Here is a 17223-nt window from a genome sequence, read left to right on the forward strand (position 1 = left end):
TCACTGTGTCTTTTTGTCAGAGATAACATTCAGATCAGCTGCTCTCTTGATTCACAGGAAGAAACGTTGGTGAATTTTCCATTTTGGATGAGTAAGAACGAAGAAGTTCCACAGTTTCTGGATTTCTGGAAGAGTTCCGTTAAAAAACTAGCATCTTCCACACTTGGACACTGAGCAGCTCTAATAGAGCAGTTGGGTGGAACTTGGGGACATTACATTTTGTGCACAGACACTATAACAGAAGAGACGCTCACTGTGGTGGAGACAGAGCTAAGCCTGGACCCTTTGGACGTTGTCCGGCGTGCCAAAGACCATGCTGTACCTGAAGAAATACTTCACAGAGGGCCTCATCCAGATGGCCATCCTGCTCAGCCTGTGTGGAGTGAGGGTTGACGTGGGACTGGATCCCTACCTGCCTCCCTCCCTGCATGAGATGATCCTGGGTCCAACCTCAGCGCTGACCCAGACGCAGTTCCACAACCTCCGCAACCGCCTGGAGGACGGCCACGGCCTGCATCCCAAGAGCGTAGACCTGGATGGTTTCTTTACGGCACGAAGGCTGCTTGGCTGGGTCCACTCCCTGGACAGACTACAGGTAGGACAACATGTCCCTCTCCTTAGTTCCCTCCATCAAGGAGGTTATGTCTTTGGATTTGGTTTGTTTGTTTGTCTGTTTGTCGGCAGGATTACAGAAAAACTACTGACCCAATTTTCATGAAACTTAGTGGACATACATATTTGTGATTTATGCAAATTTTGGTTTGCTTTATTTTTTTTAATTTCCAGACCTGCACTATGACAGAAAACAGCCTTGTCCCAGTTAAGAATTCACACCTTCAAAGAAAAATGTGTTCACAGCCTTCAAAATCTAAAAGTAACTGTTGTTTTAAAATCTTTTTTTAAAAGTTGTTTAAAGTTGATTTCCATCAGTTCTGTCAGATTTCTGCAAAAACATGATTTAATCAGGCACAAAAACAGTTAGCTATATGCTAAGGACCCCTGTCTTACTTCCTGGTTTGAAAAAATGCAGGAATACTGCTGAAGCACTGGTAAACTTCCTTTTTTTTTGACAAATTCATTACAGAATTTTTCAATCAGATGTGTCTCAACCATAACATGTCAGCTCTGTAGCCCTTCTAAAGCAGAGCTAAATAAGAATTATGGTTTAAAAATATGTTTTTTGATCAGATTGATCTGATTTTCTATCTGATGGAGTTGACATGAACTGGCACAATTGTAACATTTCCACTTGTAACAACATTCAACAATTCAATTTTGTTGAATTTTCTGATGCTTCATACCTCTCTCCACAGGTTCCTCAGGCAGAGCTGGAGACATGGCTGGTCCAGCGGGAGCCAGATTCTCTCCCCGTGGGATTTCCAGACCAGACCTCCCCAATGGTGAGAGCACCTGCTGGGGTAGAGAGAGACTGGATTGCCCCGTCTGTGGAATCCAGAGCAGTGCTTGGAAGCCTGCAGGAAGAGGAAGAGGAGGAGGAGGATAAAGAGGTATGGCTGTTTGACTCACACTGTGAGAACACTGTAAGAACATGTAGGGTACATGTTTTAGCTTGTTCTTGACTAGCATCAGAAATAGTTACCTTGTGATGCAGCTGAATTTGTGAGATCACACAAGAATCCATCTTGCCAGACTTGAAGTCTATCCATTTGTGTCCACACCAAAAGTGGAGCAGCCAATCAGCAGCAAGAGGTGTCCATGGAAGTGATGATCTGATTGGTTGAAGTTATCCCATGTTCATGTAGCAACTGTTTTCTTTGTACCACACTACACCTGCCAACTGCCAAGTGTCTTTATCACAAGTCCAAAACAAAAAAGCACAGAAGACGTAACAAGATGAATACAACATAAAAAACATAAAATATGTAACTGTAACTAGATGAAAATAATAAGACATACAGACAAAAACTGAGTAGGAGCAGGACATAGCAACATACAAACAATGTAAAAGACAAAACAATACAAAACAGTGCCAGAGTCAGAGGAGTCAGCAGAAATGTCCTTCAGATGACAACTTTATATTCTGAGTACATCTCAGAGCCTGTACTTTTTCACTTTTACTTTCAGTTGAATCACTACTTCTGCTTTTACCAATGTGTTTTTTTTTTACACAAGTATCTGTACTGAGTACAGAATTTGTGTACTTTTGCCACCTCTGATTATACTATGATGCCAAAGTGTTTGTTCCAGAAGCATTAGTAATAATGTTTAGGAATGAAAAATAGACTCAGCTATTTATTTATATTTCAGTGATATGAATTATTGATGTGGACAGGAGTACTTTCTCCATTTTTGACTGTCACTAAGACTGAGTGTAATGTCATGTGAGATAATGAGTCAGAGTTAGATGAGTCAGAAGGAAACCTCACCTCACCAGAGATGACCTCAGCAGGAAAATGAAGCAACACAATCAGTGCAGTTGAAATAAGCTTACAGCAGAAACTCCCTGCTAGAGAGAATACACCTTTTAAATAAACACACACACACACACAGTAGCCTTACAGTCACAAACTTTGTCAAGGCCACAGTAACCTGCTTACTTACTGCTGGTTGTGTGAAGTGACCTCGTACTTACTTAATGTAAACAGGAGAGAATAAGAAGTCAAGAGCTATTCATAGATTTTTTTTTCTCAAGAGTAGGTGGAGAACAAAATGAAGCTAAAAGAGAGTTAATTTTGGGCTTATATTTGTCAAATGGCCAGAAACACAACTTCAAATTAATGCTAATATTGTTACATGTCTGCGCAGGGTGTATCTAGGTAACACATTCACCACAACAGCTTCATAAAAATAACATGTCAGTCTTGTTTTTGCAGTTTTTTTGTCACAAAAATTGTGTAAATTGTTGCGACATTGCAACTTCCTGGAGGGACTGGACAGTAACTGCACCTCATTTAATATTAGACCTGTTCAAGATGAACAGCGTCTCTCCTCGAGAGTAGATAAGATCAGGCGGCCACAGCAGGAGGCGGAGACAGTCGTCAGGGGATAAACAGGAAGAGACACTAACATCCTGTTAGATCACCTGTAGGTTACCTGTAGACCATGTTCATGGCTGAAGAAATAAAGTGCGTTCTTGATCACTGATTGAAGTTAAAATAAAAGACTTCCCCCTACCGTCACATGATCCTCTGTTCTTGCCTTGTAAAGCACTTTGTTACTGTTTGTTTGATAAGTCATATATATAACCTTCATTATTATTATCAGACACTAAATATATGCTTGTTAACACATTAAAACTTCAATGCACAACATAAGACTAATATATTTAGTGTTATATATTACAATTACACAGAAGATTAGTATTTTATACAACACATGGTGTTTGTTGTCAAAATTAAGAGCCAATCAGAGCCTGTCAGCTCATTGATCAGGTGACAATTGAGAGCAACTGGTTCTAGAAACTGCAGTCACCTCGATGTCATGAGCTTACCGTTGCCCATGTGTGCATGATGTCAGAGCAAGTCAGGATCAAGTCAGACACAAATCTAACCAGCATGCATTGTGTGGCGATCGCCGGTGATGATTCTGTACAGGTCTGGCTCATCTCAACTTAAATGACAAAATGACAATATTGAAAAAGAGAAAATAACATGTTTTTGTCAGTAAAAATTATTAATGATTAAACAGTTGTTAGCATCTTTATCGGTTAAGGACAATGGACAAAATTTGGGAGGTCACTGTGTCCACTGAGCAGCAGAACTGAACTAGAGTAATGTAGCCAGAAGATTTGGACAAACTGACACTCCTTTCATTGATAATGTATTAAACAACACTGTTTAAAAAGTAACTAATACTCTAAGTTGTTATTGAGAAGAATACTTTTACTGAAGTATTTTTCTAACATCAGTACTTTTACCTGTAATTGAATAATATTTTAGTAATGTAACAGAACTTGTGCTTGAGTACAGATTTTCAGTACTCTTTCCACCACTGCTCATAAGTATGTTTTAATTAGTGTATTAAAATAGTTGTTTTTGTCTCTTTAGAAGGAGTACTTTATATTTACGATATCCACAAATCTTACCCACTGGACCTTTAAGCAAGATACCATAGGTGAGGGACGTCCACTGATCATCTGATCTGGGTGGCACCGCTGAGTTCCTGTGTGAACTGCATTTATTAATGGCAACACTTCAGACATGCCCTGTCAAGCTTTGGCCCATAAGACAGACTGAAGCACGCGCCGGTCTGATCTCTCGCTTCAGATCCAGACATGTTGAAACTGAAAATCATTTCTGGAACATGTCATGCACAGAAGGGTGTCTGAAACAGCTGAGGTGGCCACCCCGGGCCCTGACACTTCAAGTTCACAGAGTTGAGCAGAAATCTTTTCTACAGACTGAGGGAGGATTTACACTCTGCTTTTAAGTGTTTGAACAGGAATTAAGATTCTCAGAAGATACCTGGTCTGTGCAAAGCTGAAAAACTAGAGTACACTGCTGTCATTTCCTGCATATTTGATCCTTGATCAGCAGTGAAGTCACTATGACTCAGCACTTTTTACAGGATCACACTACCTACACTGTGACAAAGACTCCATAACACACACTCAGACACAACACAGGGGCCGGTGCAAACAGTCTGTACAATATATAAATAGAACACATATTGGCCAACATGTCCCGTCTGGACACGGATACACACACATACACACATGCACACACACACACACACAACGACACTCAGATTGTGTTGTGTGCAGCAGTGTATCAGGACTGCAGGGCTCACCTGTAGTTTGAATTTTGTAACACATTTTCATGAATTACACACCAAATACACTCCATATACAAGTGAGTAAAGATTTTGACTAACACACAGGACTAACACACAGGACCACACAGTCAGATTTGGTGGAGGTGTTTGGTACAAATCAGTTGCAAAGTTACATGAATATTGTTTGTGTAGGAGAAAGAATGATTATTAATACTAATTATTTATATATATAAAGTTCCAGTGTAATACCTCTGATACAGCCTAAAATACCGGATCGTGTATCGGCAAGTTTATGCATCGATCCAATATCACGCTATTTATTAGCTCCAAAACAGGATTCAGCCACTTCTCAGCAGTGTCTTGTACTCCACAATTTTTTTAAGATGAGCCAGGCCATACAATAAAAATATAATTATATTGCATCCATTCAGGGTTAGTAGTGTTCTAAAAATAAGTAGAATCTGTACTGGGAAGGAAAAAATGGTACTGAAACATCTCTCCTGTCACTGTGGTTACAATAGACTGTATTTGTTCTAGAGTATTTTTTTGGAAAACAATTAAGACAAAGAAAACTGAGGATAAACTGTGTTGAAAGCAGGAAAACTATAATGAGTGATGGAGAACAGAGAGAGAACACAAGAGATGAGAAACACTCTGATCGTAAGTATTCAGCTGAAGTCACAGCTTAAGCTCAGTGTCATTTTACAGCAGGCTGGACACCTATATATCTGTAAGCATGCCAGACACACACACACACACACACACACACACACACACACACATACACACACACACACACACACACACACACACACACACACTCAGACATAGAGCTCTAACTACAGACTGGACTGCTACCTTCTGTTTGTCAAACTGAAAGTGAATATAACAGTGTTTTTGAATTCTGTTCGTGTATCAAATGGCACATGTACACCAGCACACATACAGTCTCACGCACACACACACACACACACACAGAGTCACACAACACTTTATGAGCGTCTTCCTGGCCTTGTGACCAGCTGGCTTGTTTTGAAACATGATCGCTGGCCTATTGCGTCCTGACACACATTTACATCCCTCAGTTTTGCAATCGCTCCTGTTTACTGCTTCAAACACACACATACACACACACAAAAAGCCAGAGGCATGCATGTAAACAAATGTACACAAACACATGAGGTGCAAACTTGTGTTCCCTTATTCAGCAGTGTTGCAGGAAGAAAACTGGAGATCCTGCTTGTGCCAAGTGACACCAGCTAACGTGAGAAAGTGGACATGAACACTGTATCATGAACAAAAGTTGTGTTATTATGTAAAAGCTATGTTGAGTAATATGTTTATGGAAAATAATCCTGGACAACTTGATTCCTCACTATCAGCAGACAGCAGACATTTGTCATTTCACACCAAATATTAGTTGGAAAAGATTTGATTATGAGCTGAAATCACTTCACAGCGTTCTGTCAGAATCATTCAGCAGGTTTCAGTGTAGAAAATTATGTAGATTGATTCTATGCTGCTTTGTAGCAGGACTAGAACAGTAAAAACATGTGAATAAAATCAGAATGCAATGATTTGTAAATTCTTTTTAACCAATATTCAACTGAACACAGAACAAAGACAAGATATTTAATGTTTGAACTGATTAACTTTGTTTTTTGTAAATTTACACTTATTCTGAATTTGTTGCTGCAACATGTTCCTATGTGAAAGTTGTGACAGGATCATGTTTACCACCGTGATACATCAGCTTTCCTTTTAACAACACTCAGTCAGTGTTTGTGAACTGAGGACACTAATAGTTGAAGTCTTGAAAAAGAAATTCTTTCTCAATCCTACTTGATATACAGCCTCAGCTGCTCAACAGTCCGGGGTCTCTGTTGTTGTATTTTGTGCTTCATAATGCACCACACATTTTCAATGGGAGACAGGTCTGGACTGCAGGCAGGTCAGTCTAGTTGGAATACGTGCACAATGAGTCTGAGCATCTTATTGAAAAAAGAGGAAGGACGTCCTCTGAATGGCAGCATATGTTGCTCCAAAACCTGGTAACAATCTGGATGGTCCTTTTCCTCTTTAGTCTAGAGGACACGACGTCCATGATCTGTGAAAACAATGTGAAATGTGGACTCATCAGACCACAGCACACTTTTCCACTTTGCGTCAGTCCATCTCAGATGAGCTCAGGTCCAGAGAAGTCTGCAGTGTTTCTGGATGTTGTTGATATATGTCTTTCTCTTTACATGGTAGTCTTAACTTGTATTTGTAGATGCAGAGACAAACTGCGTCTCGCCAGGAGAGTAGAGTAGATCAGTGGGCTGCAGCAGGAGGTGGAGACAAAAAGCTACAGTCAAGTCAGACAGTTTCCAGCAGACTTCAGAGAATATTTAGGAAAAGACACAAACATCTTGTTAGATCAGCTGTAGGTTACTTGTAGTCTGCAGACCATGTTCATAGTTGAAGAAATAAAGTGTGTTCTTGATCACTGATTGAAGCTGAAACAGAAGTGATCCTCCTACTGTCTCATGATCCTCTGTTCTTCAATCTGCCTTGTAAAGCACTTTGTAACTGTTCGTTTGATAAGTCATATAACCTTTATTATTGTTATTATTAGACAGAAAATATCTGCTTGTTGACAGATTAAAACATTGCACAACAGAAGACTAATATTCCTAGCATTAAATATTACAATTACACAGAAAATTAGTATTTTATACAACATTGTCAAAATTAAGAAGCAACTGGAGTCTGTCAACTCATCAGTCAGGTGGCAGACAGGCACTTGGTGGAGAACAACTGTGGCTGACTCAATCTCATGTGGTTATCGTTGCTCATGTGTGCCTGATGTCCGAGCAAGTCGGGATTTAAGTTGAACACAAATCTAACCCACATGCATTGTGTGGGGATTGATTCTGTGCAGGCATGGCTCATCTTGAACACACCTACAGTTAACATCTGAAAGCAAAACTTTTTTAAAACGAAAAGTAAAATCTCCTCTGTTTTTATGACTGTTGTCATGTCAAGGGTTGAATACTCTAAATATGACAGAGGATGTACATTAAAACAATTGATACCACCTCTGATGAAGGTCATGTCAGTTATAAGCACATTCATAAGACATTAACATCAATGTATTTATAAGGCTATGTTACTAATTACAAAAATTGTGATGCAATAATTTGATGTGATGTAATTTCAAAGTAATCCGACCCTACCATGCTCTGCTCAGTGACCCATCATTTGGGCTTTGGTCCAGTTCTCATCCCAGTATGTCGGATGGTGTCTGAGCACTTCATATGCTCTGAGGGACAGTCTTCAGTAAAATGTTCAGACTGTTTCAGATCAAACCAAAATATTACAGTGAATAAGCACGATCAAAACCTGGGCTCTCATGTAGTGTAGTAAGGGTTATGTGCACAGGCTTGACCCATATATGTTCAGAGCCACATACATGTCCTCACTGACCAGCTGCTGAGGGTCTCTGGGTTTATCCATAAGCCCCCAGCCAGGTCAGGAAAAGGTTAAAGTTATTCTGAGCCTGGCTGTCTGTCTCTGGGTAAAACATGAGCCTTTACGTTCTGAACATACAGTCTGGTTGTACAGTACAACAGCATTATACTTCTCCAGCATGGTGATACATTCCCTCTACACTCTGTGTGTCTGTGTTGTAACTTTGTGTGCCTGGATGTATATTAATACTACCTAACAGAAAATCCCACATGCACATCCGAAAGATGCATTTAACATATTCTCATGAAAAAAAATCAACATCTTCTTCTTTTTAACTTTAAGAACATGGGTGTGTATAAAAAAGACACCCAGTAAAATTTGATAATAGATTTTCAGTTACCAATCCTAACCAGTCATAATACATTCCAGCACAACATAATCTATGTGGCCAACTGTCAAAGTCTCACGGGAGCTGTAGATGTTGAATACTAATAAAAGAATTATTCTTTTAACATGTTTCAAGATGGCACTGCACTAGTGGCAGCTCGTAGCAGCAGCTCTGCTCACTGCTGAGCGTTTTTTCTCTACTAGTTTTGTCTTTTTTACTTTATATATATATTTTTTTATTTTTTTATTTCCTCTGTTAAAATCGTTTCGATTTTTTATATTTCCTCTGGGTATATTTTATTTATTTATTTTTTATAGATGATTCTTCATGTTTTTGCTATCCATGCTGCTGCTTTAACACCATAAATTTCCCCATTGTGGGACTAATAAAGAAATGTCTTATCTAATCTTATTGTTAGGAATGTACAATAAATATCAGGGCTGATAAAATATTGGCATATAAGGGGAAATTAATGTTATTATTTATTATTCTGATAACAAAATTATAGCCAATAAATACTGACAAATCAAATCAAAACATGTAATTTGAATTCTTAGACAAAATTCTCTATAAAAGTGAAAGTACTTGTAGTAAAATAAATATTTGAGGAGTCCAAACTGTTTTTTGCTTTATGTTGTAATAGTGATGTCAGTTAGATTTGTTTCAGTCAGAGCTGTGGAATACTAAATTATACATCTTTGCTCACTACACCTGAGCCTATATTACCCTCATGTGTGCATAAACTACAGGTTATATCAACTTAAAATACAAAAATATGTAATTATCGGGTAGCTTATCAGTAGCTGCCCTGACAAGCAGTTAATTATCAGTTGGCATTTTGCCTGAAAAAAATCCACATGGTGTATCCTAGTTATTGTAAATTATGGCTGAATACTTATGACAAAATAAGTAAAGTGAAGTTAGAATTAGTCTTTTTTTCTTTGCATTTTAGAAAGCAGCCTTATCAATAAATATGAGAGTTTTTATAGTGTAGTTGACATTATTATTGTGCTTTACTTGCAGAAGGTTCTGAGTTTAAACTCCAGTGGAAACAGAACTGTATGTCTGACTGCACACTAACCAACATGGACCATTAATCATGTTTAAAACACTTTGGACAGTTTTCAGAGACCTTGCGGTGTAATAGCTGGACTGACTAGGTCATTCTTCATTTTTGTCTTTAAAACCAGGAAGAAACACATCATGTCCTCCATCACAGAGCTGCTCTGGATGAGAGAGGAGAGGAAGAGGAAGAGGAAGAGAAGGAGGAGGAGGATGAGGAGGAGGAGGAGGATGACCTGGCCAGGATGCAGAGGCAGTACAGGAGGGCAGAGGGACGAGGAAGACCAGGAGGTTCCTACAACTGTGCTAACAACAGAGAACTAACTCAAAATGAAGTAGACCAGGTAAGACATAGTTATCATATAATATGAAATTATATGATATAATATTTGGATGATAGTCATTAAAGTTGTTATTACAGTTTGTAATGAGTATGACAGTCTGACTGGGCTGCTAGTGTGGCTATAGCCTCATAATAGTTGTAGTGCTTAACTTCAAATCAACAAAATACCACAAAGCATCATTAAAGGAACAATTTGGCATGTTTTTGAAATATGCATGACATGGCATGCACTGCAGTTATGCATTGTAAATACAACCAGCTTCGACCAGCTTCCACCCAACCAGTGGTGACACCAAGAAATTTTGTGAAGAGTTCAATGTTTCCCAAAATATTAAACTATTCCTCTGGAAGATCAGAAATTTTACATTTTGAGAAGTTTTATAATATGCTTGAATGAAGGGTGTACAATGCGTCATCCAACCACATCACGTCCTCCTAATCTTTCTCCAAGAACTCTTTGTGGTGTTGACTTACTGAATCATATAAATGGGGATAACAGTGCACTTTCAGATACTTTCTCCTTGAGGACAAGAATTTAAAAAGAGAGCCTGAGAGACAAGCTCAAACCCTGTCTACTATTACATCAGGACTGACAAAGTCTGTATATTTGGATTAAATTAAGCAGTAAATAATGACTGACTACAGTTGAAGCCAAAAGTCCTCAGGATCAACATCAGCCTCAAAAATCCTGCATCAGTAGAACCTACCTCAAATACTGTACAGACACTTGTATGAGTGTTAAGTGAGGTGATTTGAGCGTCTGTCATGCTTGGAATCAGAGCCGGACGCTTCATCTTCAAATGCTGGACAGCTGCCAGCTCAGCTGAATAGAAAAGTATGGGTGACACACTTAAGCAGCTGCAAACCAAGGTGCCTGCTCACCCAGGGTACATGTAACATGAACAGATATGACAAATGAAAGATGAAATAAAACTGAATATGTGTTAGCTTATTTCACTTCAGACATATTTCATAGAAGCAATTAAAAAGTATCAAATATGGGTCATATATGCTGTAACGCTGTCCCTCATTTTTAGGGCAGATGTTGAGAGAAGCCCGGAGAATTCCTAGAATTTCCCACATGAGACTGCAGGTCACAGGTGTCTGATTTATGACAGGATCCAGTGAAGATGGAAAGACTAGACAGACATTTCTTAGAACGAAACCGCAGAAATCAATAACAGAGACAGATGAAAAGTATGTCTGCGTTCTTAGAAGTCTCACTCTCATGGTGCCATTTATGGCACTGCCTGTTGGTTCAGCAACTTTCCATAGAGCAGTGAAACTCAACAACTGGGCTGTGGTGTCTGTCATGAACTGATCATCCATCCACCACCATCCAACCCCACCTCCCATCTGTCACTGATACTAATCATATACATGGCGGATTTGTTGTGAATATGACTAAATTAAGTCTGAAGCAGTGAGTTGAATTCTACGTGATTATCATCAGTGCAATGTAAATATCTGCTCAAAATTTCATGGCAGTCCATTTGATTGTTGATTTCAGTCAGGTCCAAAGTTATGGAGTGAGCGACATGGTCATCCTTAGAGCTGCTCTGCCAGCATGGCTAACAAAAAAGAGATGGGACAAGACTTTGTGATTGGAAGTGTTCTGGTTTCAGTTTGTAGGCCGAGTAGTATTGACCAGTCATGTTTGAGCAGGCTTTTGTTGCATGCAGATAAACAGTCCATGTAGAAGCGAAGGCACTGGAGGCCCTCAGCTATCATCTGGTAACGAATTAGCTTTTTATTAGCTTTTTAAAAAAATATATTTCTATTTGAAAGCAGGTATCTTCATATGGAAATTAATTGTCTCTCAACTCCTACCCTGTTCTCGTGTCTTAGGTCACTAAAAGGACTGTAAACAATGCAACCTTGACCTGGATATCCATTTTCCATTCTCCAGATATCCGCTGACTACACCAGAGACCCCAAAACATTGGCCCAAGAGGCTAAATCGTTGTCAGATAATAGCTGATGGGATCAGAGATCGCATACTACCAGTTTGTCTTCTTTCTCTCTAATCCTATGTGCCTTTGTCTTTTTCTTTTTTCAGACTTCTGTCTCCCTCCAGGAGTGTCTGAGACTTTTGGAGGAGACCTTTCCCTTCACAGAAGAACAACAGGTACAGCCTCTGCTTTTGTCTTCTCTCCAGTCCATTCTGTTGTGTCCGTCTTGATCTTGAACAGAATTTTTGTTGTTTTCATGTCCCTCAGTTGCATGATGTTGGTGGTAGAGGGGAGCATCAGTCCCCAGACACAGAGCCCATGCTACCCCCCATCATCCCCACTGGAAACCCTTCCTTGGACCTTGAGCTCCACTGGCAGGACCTGTTAGCTATCATGGAGCCTGAGGTGACTGGGTGAATATTATAAAATGAAATCAAGATATGTGTAAGCCATGGTACAATAAATTGAGATAAATTTTTCATCCTTCCTCTCCAGAACACAGATGTTGACATGGTGACTTCATTTGACCACACACAGAGTTCAAGAGACACTGGGAACCTTCAGGGTGTTGAGTCTGAAGCTCTACAGCAAAACTCTAACAACCATGACAACCTCATAACAGAGGCAGACCAGGAGGTCCTTCTAATGGAGACTCCTCAGCAGCATGGTAATTCAATTCAGAAGCTGACATTTGTTGTAATAATTCACTGACAATTTCCCTATGCTTCAACACTTCCTCAAAAACTGAACTTGAAGGTTGATTGTTGTCCTTAGAGACAACAGCTTGACAATAAAAATCTCAAGACAATAGCCCAGTCACTTGTTTCCAAGTCTTACAACCACATTTAGTGGCTCTCCACTGTGGATCTACTTAGTTGTTATGGAGAAGGTTTACATAGGCCACATGTTACCAGCTAAACCATCTTCATAAAAACTGAGCAACTGTAGCTGCTGAACAAGACATGGTTGAAAGCCTACACAGCTGGCTAGCTGCTTCAGTCAGCTGCCTCAGCTTTATCCACGGTCTGCCTCTTTACTTAGCTGGGAGTTTGCCAAGTCCGACACTGACAAGATGACGATGTTTGTAGCCACCAAATGGTTCTTCAGAAACCTATGGATGATGTCACAGATGCTCCATCCACTAATTATTATGCTGTCTATGCACATCTATACATGTCTTATGCTGCCTTCTACATACATGAAAGCAGATGGTGAGGGGAGGGGTATTCCTATTGGTTGTAATCTGCACCCTCACCACTAGATGACACAAAATCCTACACACTGGTCCTTTAAATACATGCCTGACACCATAAGTAAAAGGCCCATAAGTCTGTAACAAGCTTGTTTTTCATATTTCTTGAATGTTCCATGAATGATTGAACCAAATGAGTTGTTGCATGTCCCACAATTTTTAAATCTTTGCAAAACTGTCCCATTTTTGTTCCTAGGTTTGTTGAGGCCCTCAAGCCAGTCAGAATTAGAGCCAGCCCTGTTTCCACTCACCCCCAGTGCAGAGTTGGATGACCACAGTTCAGCTTTTAACACAAGGGACACTTTTAAAAACTCTAATGTGAATCCATTGCACGGTCCTCCAGATCACACAGATCTGCTTGCTGAGGATCCTTCAGAAATCTTCTGCCTGGGACTCAGTACAGAAGATAACTCAAGTACCCTCAACATGAACCTGCTAACACAAGATCTTGTGGATACAACGGAAGGCAGTCTGTGTTCACAGTATGCCCCCTATCCTGGAAACCTTCCTGATGTTAACTTTCATTCACATGACTTGACACCTTCCAGTTTCACGCCATCTGCAGAGGAGAATGGTATGACCCAGGACCTTCTGACATCTACCTCTGGTGTCTTTCTGGTCGATGAGGAGGATGTTGAGGATGACGATGATCTCCCTAGCCCACTTGGTGACCTCTTAGAGGATGCTGCCATCTTGGATGAGATTAGATTGTTGGACCTGGCTCTGGAGGAAGGATTCAGTCCTGAGATGGCAGCCAGGCTGGAAGAGGAAGGCTACCTTGACCATGAAATAGCCCAGCAGGAAACAAGCAGAGATTATGACCACTCAGGCTCTAGTATGGCAGTCACAGAAGATCAGGGCCAAGCAAGAAGACATCAGCAAGGTAATTAGGCAGTCAATAGACCTTCGTTTATAGAAACAATTTTTGACAAAATGTGCAACTATGTACCTTTCTTTGGAGAGTGCACTAATGCCGAGTACTTGCTATAAAGCTTACCTTGACTTTTCCTTGTTCCCTCCTCTTAGATGGCGAGAATGAGGCAGATTCAGACTCTGGTCTATCTCTGGACTTCAGCTACAGCCCTGCTTCTCCATGTGCCTCTGAGGCGTCCTCGTACTCCTCTTCTTCCTCCTCTTCATCTAGTGTGTCAGCTGAGGAAAGTCCACTCTCTGAAGATGAGGACGAAGATGCTGAGGAAGGGTTAGTTGGTTCTGATATGGAAGTGGAGGTGACCATAAAGCAGGAGGACCTCGAAGAGGAGGAGATGGGGGCTGTAGGAGGAGGGTACCCTGAAGATGTTAAGAAACATTTCCCTCCCAACTATAGGGATGACAAGCTGTTTAATGGTTTTCCTTGGCTGGAGCATATCGGCCATGATCACACGTACAACCAGCCCTGGTCACCTGCCTCCTCTCCATCTCTGGGAAAGATTCCCACAAAACACCCCAAATCCTCCTTGCGATATGACAATGCCAAGCCATACCACCGCTCCTCTTCCAGTCAAATCTCTGAAACCAAAATGTGGAGCCGTGATGAACGGCGTGCACGAGTCTTGAAAGTCCCTTTCTCCAATGAGCTGATTGTTAATCTGCCAGTGGAGGAGTTTAATGAGCTACTGGCCAGTGTCCAGCTCAGTGAGGAGCAGCTTACCCTCATAAGAGACATACGGCGGCGCGGTAAGAACAAGATAGCTGCTCAGAACTGCAGAAAGAGAAAAATGGATGTGTTGGTGGGACTGGAGGACAATGTGTCAAGTCTGAGGCGCTACCGTTCACGTTTGCTCCGAGAGAAACAGGAAGCCTTGAGGAATCTGCAGGAAATGAAGCGCCGGCTGGGCATGTTGTACCAAGACGTCTTTTCAAGGCTGAGGGATGAGGAGGGGAGGCCACTGGACGCTATGGAGTACCTGCTCCATTTTGACCCAAATGGCAGTGTCACAGTGGCTTCACGCCAACAAGGAGCAACACTGCCACTGACAAAGAGCAAGAAACAGAGGGACAAGAAGAAGTGAGGAGATGAAAAAGCCATTAGAGAATGTAGGGAGAGTACAGAGATCCCGCAACAAAAGAAAACCACAAAAAAGCAGGAAATACTGATGCGCAGGTGTATAAAGAAAAACGAATTCTTTATCTTGTGTCAATGGAAGGTGCTAACATGTACCATGAAATCCTCAAACACCCAAACAGAAAACCTGAGCAAAAATGATTACCATGTTGATGGTGTTAGGAAAACCTCCTTCAGGATGTGTTGTTCTCCATTCTTCATTAACATTTTCTACACTGGAAAAGTACTGGAGTTCAACCTTCAACCTTATTCTCAAACAGCTCTGAGGTAAATCTAGGCTTCTACCGAGTGGAATTCAAACAACTGACGAGAGGAAACGCCAGTTCAATGTCTATGCACAGTCCTGCTTTCTCTTCCATCAGCTCCCTCAGAGATTTGAAAATATTGAGCTGAAAAAGTAAACCTGGCTGTCATCTAATACAGCCAAACCATCGGACACACTATGACGAAGGTTTGCTGGTACATGGAGAGGGTGGGTTTGTGTTCATACCCCCCTTGAGCTAGTTGAGATGATTCAGCAGGCTAAAGACTTGGGGTCATGAGGATCAGACCTGGGTATGTTCAGTTATCAGATGATGCAGCAACACCAGGTCAGGCCACCCCCTGCCAAACTGAACCATGCTTTTCACCAAAAGTGCCAGATATTAGGCACAATCTCTAGCTGGAGAGGAAGTTTGCCACCTTGGTGAGAGCACATATAAGTTAAACTATGGTCTGTCAGTTTTTCTGAAAATTGATCCTTATTTTAAGAGTGCCAGTCCTACCACTAAAGTGACTTAGAAGGTACTGACAACAATTCAGAAAAAGACAAACTTTTGTCTACACAAGCTATTTCAGAATGTGGCAACACTCTTTGGTAGGATATATTAGTTGTCACTTTTGGCCTCAGGGGCCATCCATGTGATTCAGCAGTGAACATGGAAAGTGATGGAAACAGGAATATGAAGAATTGGGTGGATAGAGTGCTTGGAGCGCCGCACATTTTTCCCTTCTCACATGGCACACATGGCCACTCACTGCAGAAAACTAGTATCGCTGTCAAACTGCTGTTTTCAGAAAATCACGATCCCTGATGTACTGGTCTCTAGTATGGGAGGGGTTGAGAACAAAATGTACCAATTTTTAAGGCTTCACGGACTTGTGAGTGACAGACTGAGCAGACTGCAACACACTGACAACAGTTCTGAGTATTACTGTCAAGGCTGTATAGTGTTTTTTTTAATCTTGTTAACTGAAAGTATGATGGCAATGTGTCTTATCTGTGCCTTTAAAAAAATATGTTTTATGCATATTCAACACACCTATTTGTCTGAGGCTGTGGAAATATTATTTATTTTAAACAAAGATTGGGGTGGGTGAGGCCAGGGGGTAGCTAAATTAAAAACAGGATTGGAACCTGTTACCAGTCTTGGTAGATATGAATGAAGTTGATGAGATGTTAATGTGTTAAAATTTATAGATTGAAGTGTATGTCAAATGCCCAAAATAAATATGAATGTATGTAATTGGTAAATTAGAGATTACAGTTTTGACCTTTAAAGACAGGTAATTTCAGATTCCAGCATTTCATCAAATGTCAGGCTGATTTGTGAATTGTTTCAGCATGTCACCCTCTGGTGGTTGTGCATAGTTTCATCAAAGTCTCTTTGGGGTCTTTCTCAGATATTAGTACCATAAATTGAACATGGCAGCAGTCTGAAGTGATGCTAAGAAGTAAACATATACAAATTTGAGCTAAATCTACAGTACTTTAGACTGTAGTTGAGAAAGGTGATATTTTGACAGTCATGCCCCTAATAATAAATGTGTATGTTATTGGCAAATAAACTGGTACATTTTGCATGTCTCAGGAATGAGCACAGCCAGAGGAACATACTAGCAGGTACATGTGTAGTCAGATTTTTCCTTAGTCAAGAAATTGTCAGATGTTCAGTGTTTCCCATGGTACCTCATGTTAGAATCAATAATCAATCT

At 40.5% G+C, this 17223-nt stretch overlaps 1 protein-coding gene across 1 annotated transcript; it reads left to right on the forward strand.

The window, feature by feature from the left end:
- The first annotated feature begins 210 nt into the window (after nt 1-210).
- On the forward strand, nt 211-16310 carry nfe2l1a (nfe2 like bZIP transcription factor 1a). Its single transcript, XM_084745019.1, has 8 exons — nt 211-595; nt 1314-1508; nt 9766-9981; nt 12040-12108; nt 12200-12337; nt 12428-12599; nt 13381-14067; nt 14211-16310. Exons 1-8 carry the CDS (start codon nt 314-316, stop codon nt 15194-15196), a joined length of 2745 nt encoding a protein of 914 aa, XP_084601145.1. The 5' UTR covers nt 211-313; the 3' UTR covers nt 15197-16310.
- The last annotated feature ends 913 nt before the right edge of the window (nt 16311-17223 follow it).

This window comes from Lutjanus erythropterus, chromosome 19 (genome assembly GCF_056507025.1).
Source record: "Lutjanus erythropterus isolate fLutEry1 chromosome 19, fLutEry1.hap2, whole genome shotgun sequence".
Lineage (NCBI taxonomy): Eukaryota > Metazoa > Chordata > Actinopteri > Lutjaniformes > Lutjanidae > Lutjanus > Lutjanus erythropterus.

What these genes read in the sequence shown, in the direction of transcription:
- nfe2l1a (XM_084745019.1), top strand. Translation starts at nt 314, where the DNA reads ATGCTGTACCTGAAGAAATACTTCACAGAGGGCCTCATCCAGATGGCC. An exon ending in CCTTCACAGAAGAACAACAG is followed by an intron (nt 12,109 to 12,199) that starts GTACAGCCTCTG and finishes CATGTCCCTCAG; the next exon opens with TTGCATGATGTTGGTGGTAG. An exon ending in AGCAAGAAGACATCAGCAAG is followed by an intron (nt 14,068 to 14,210) that starts GTAATTAGGCAG and finishes CCCTCCTCTTAG; the next exon opens with ATGGCGAGAATGAGGCAGAT.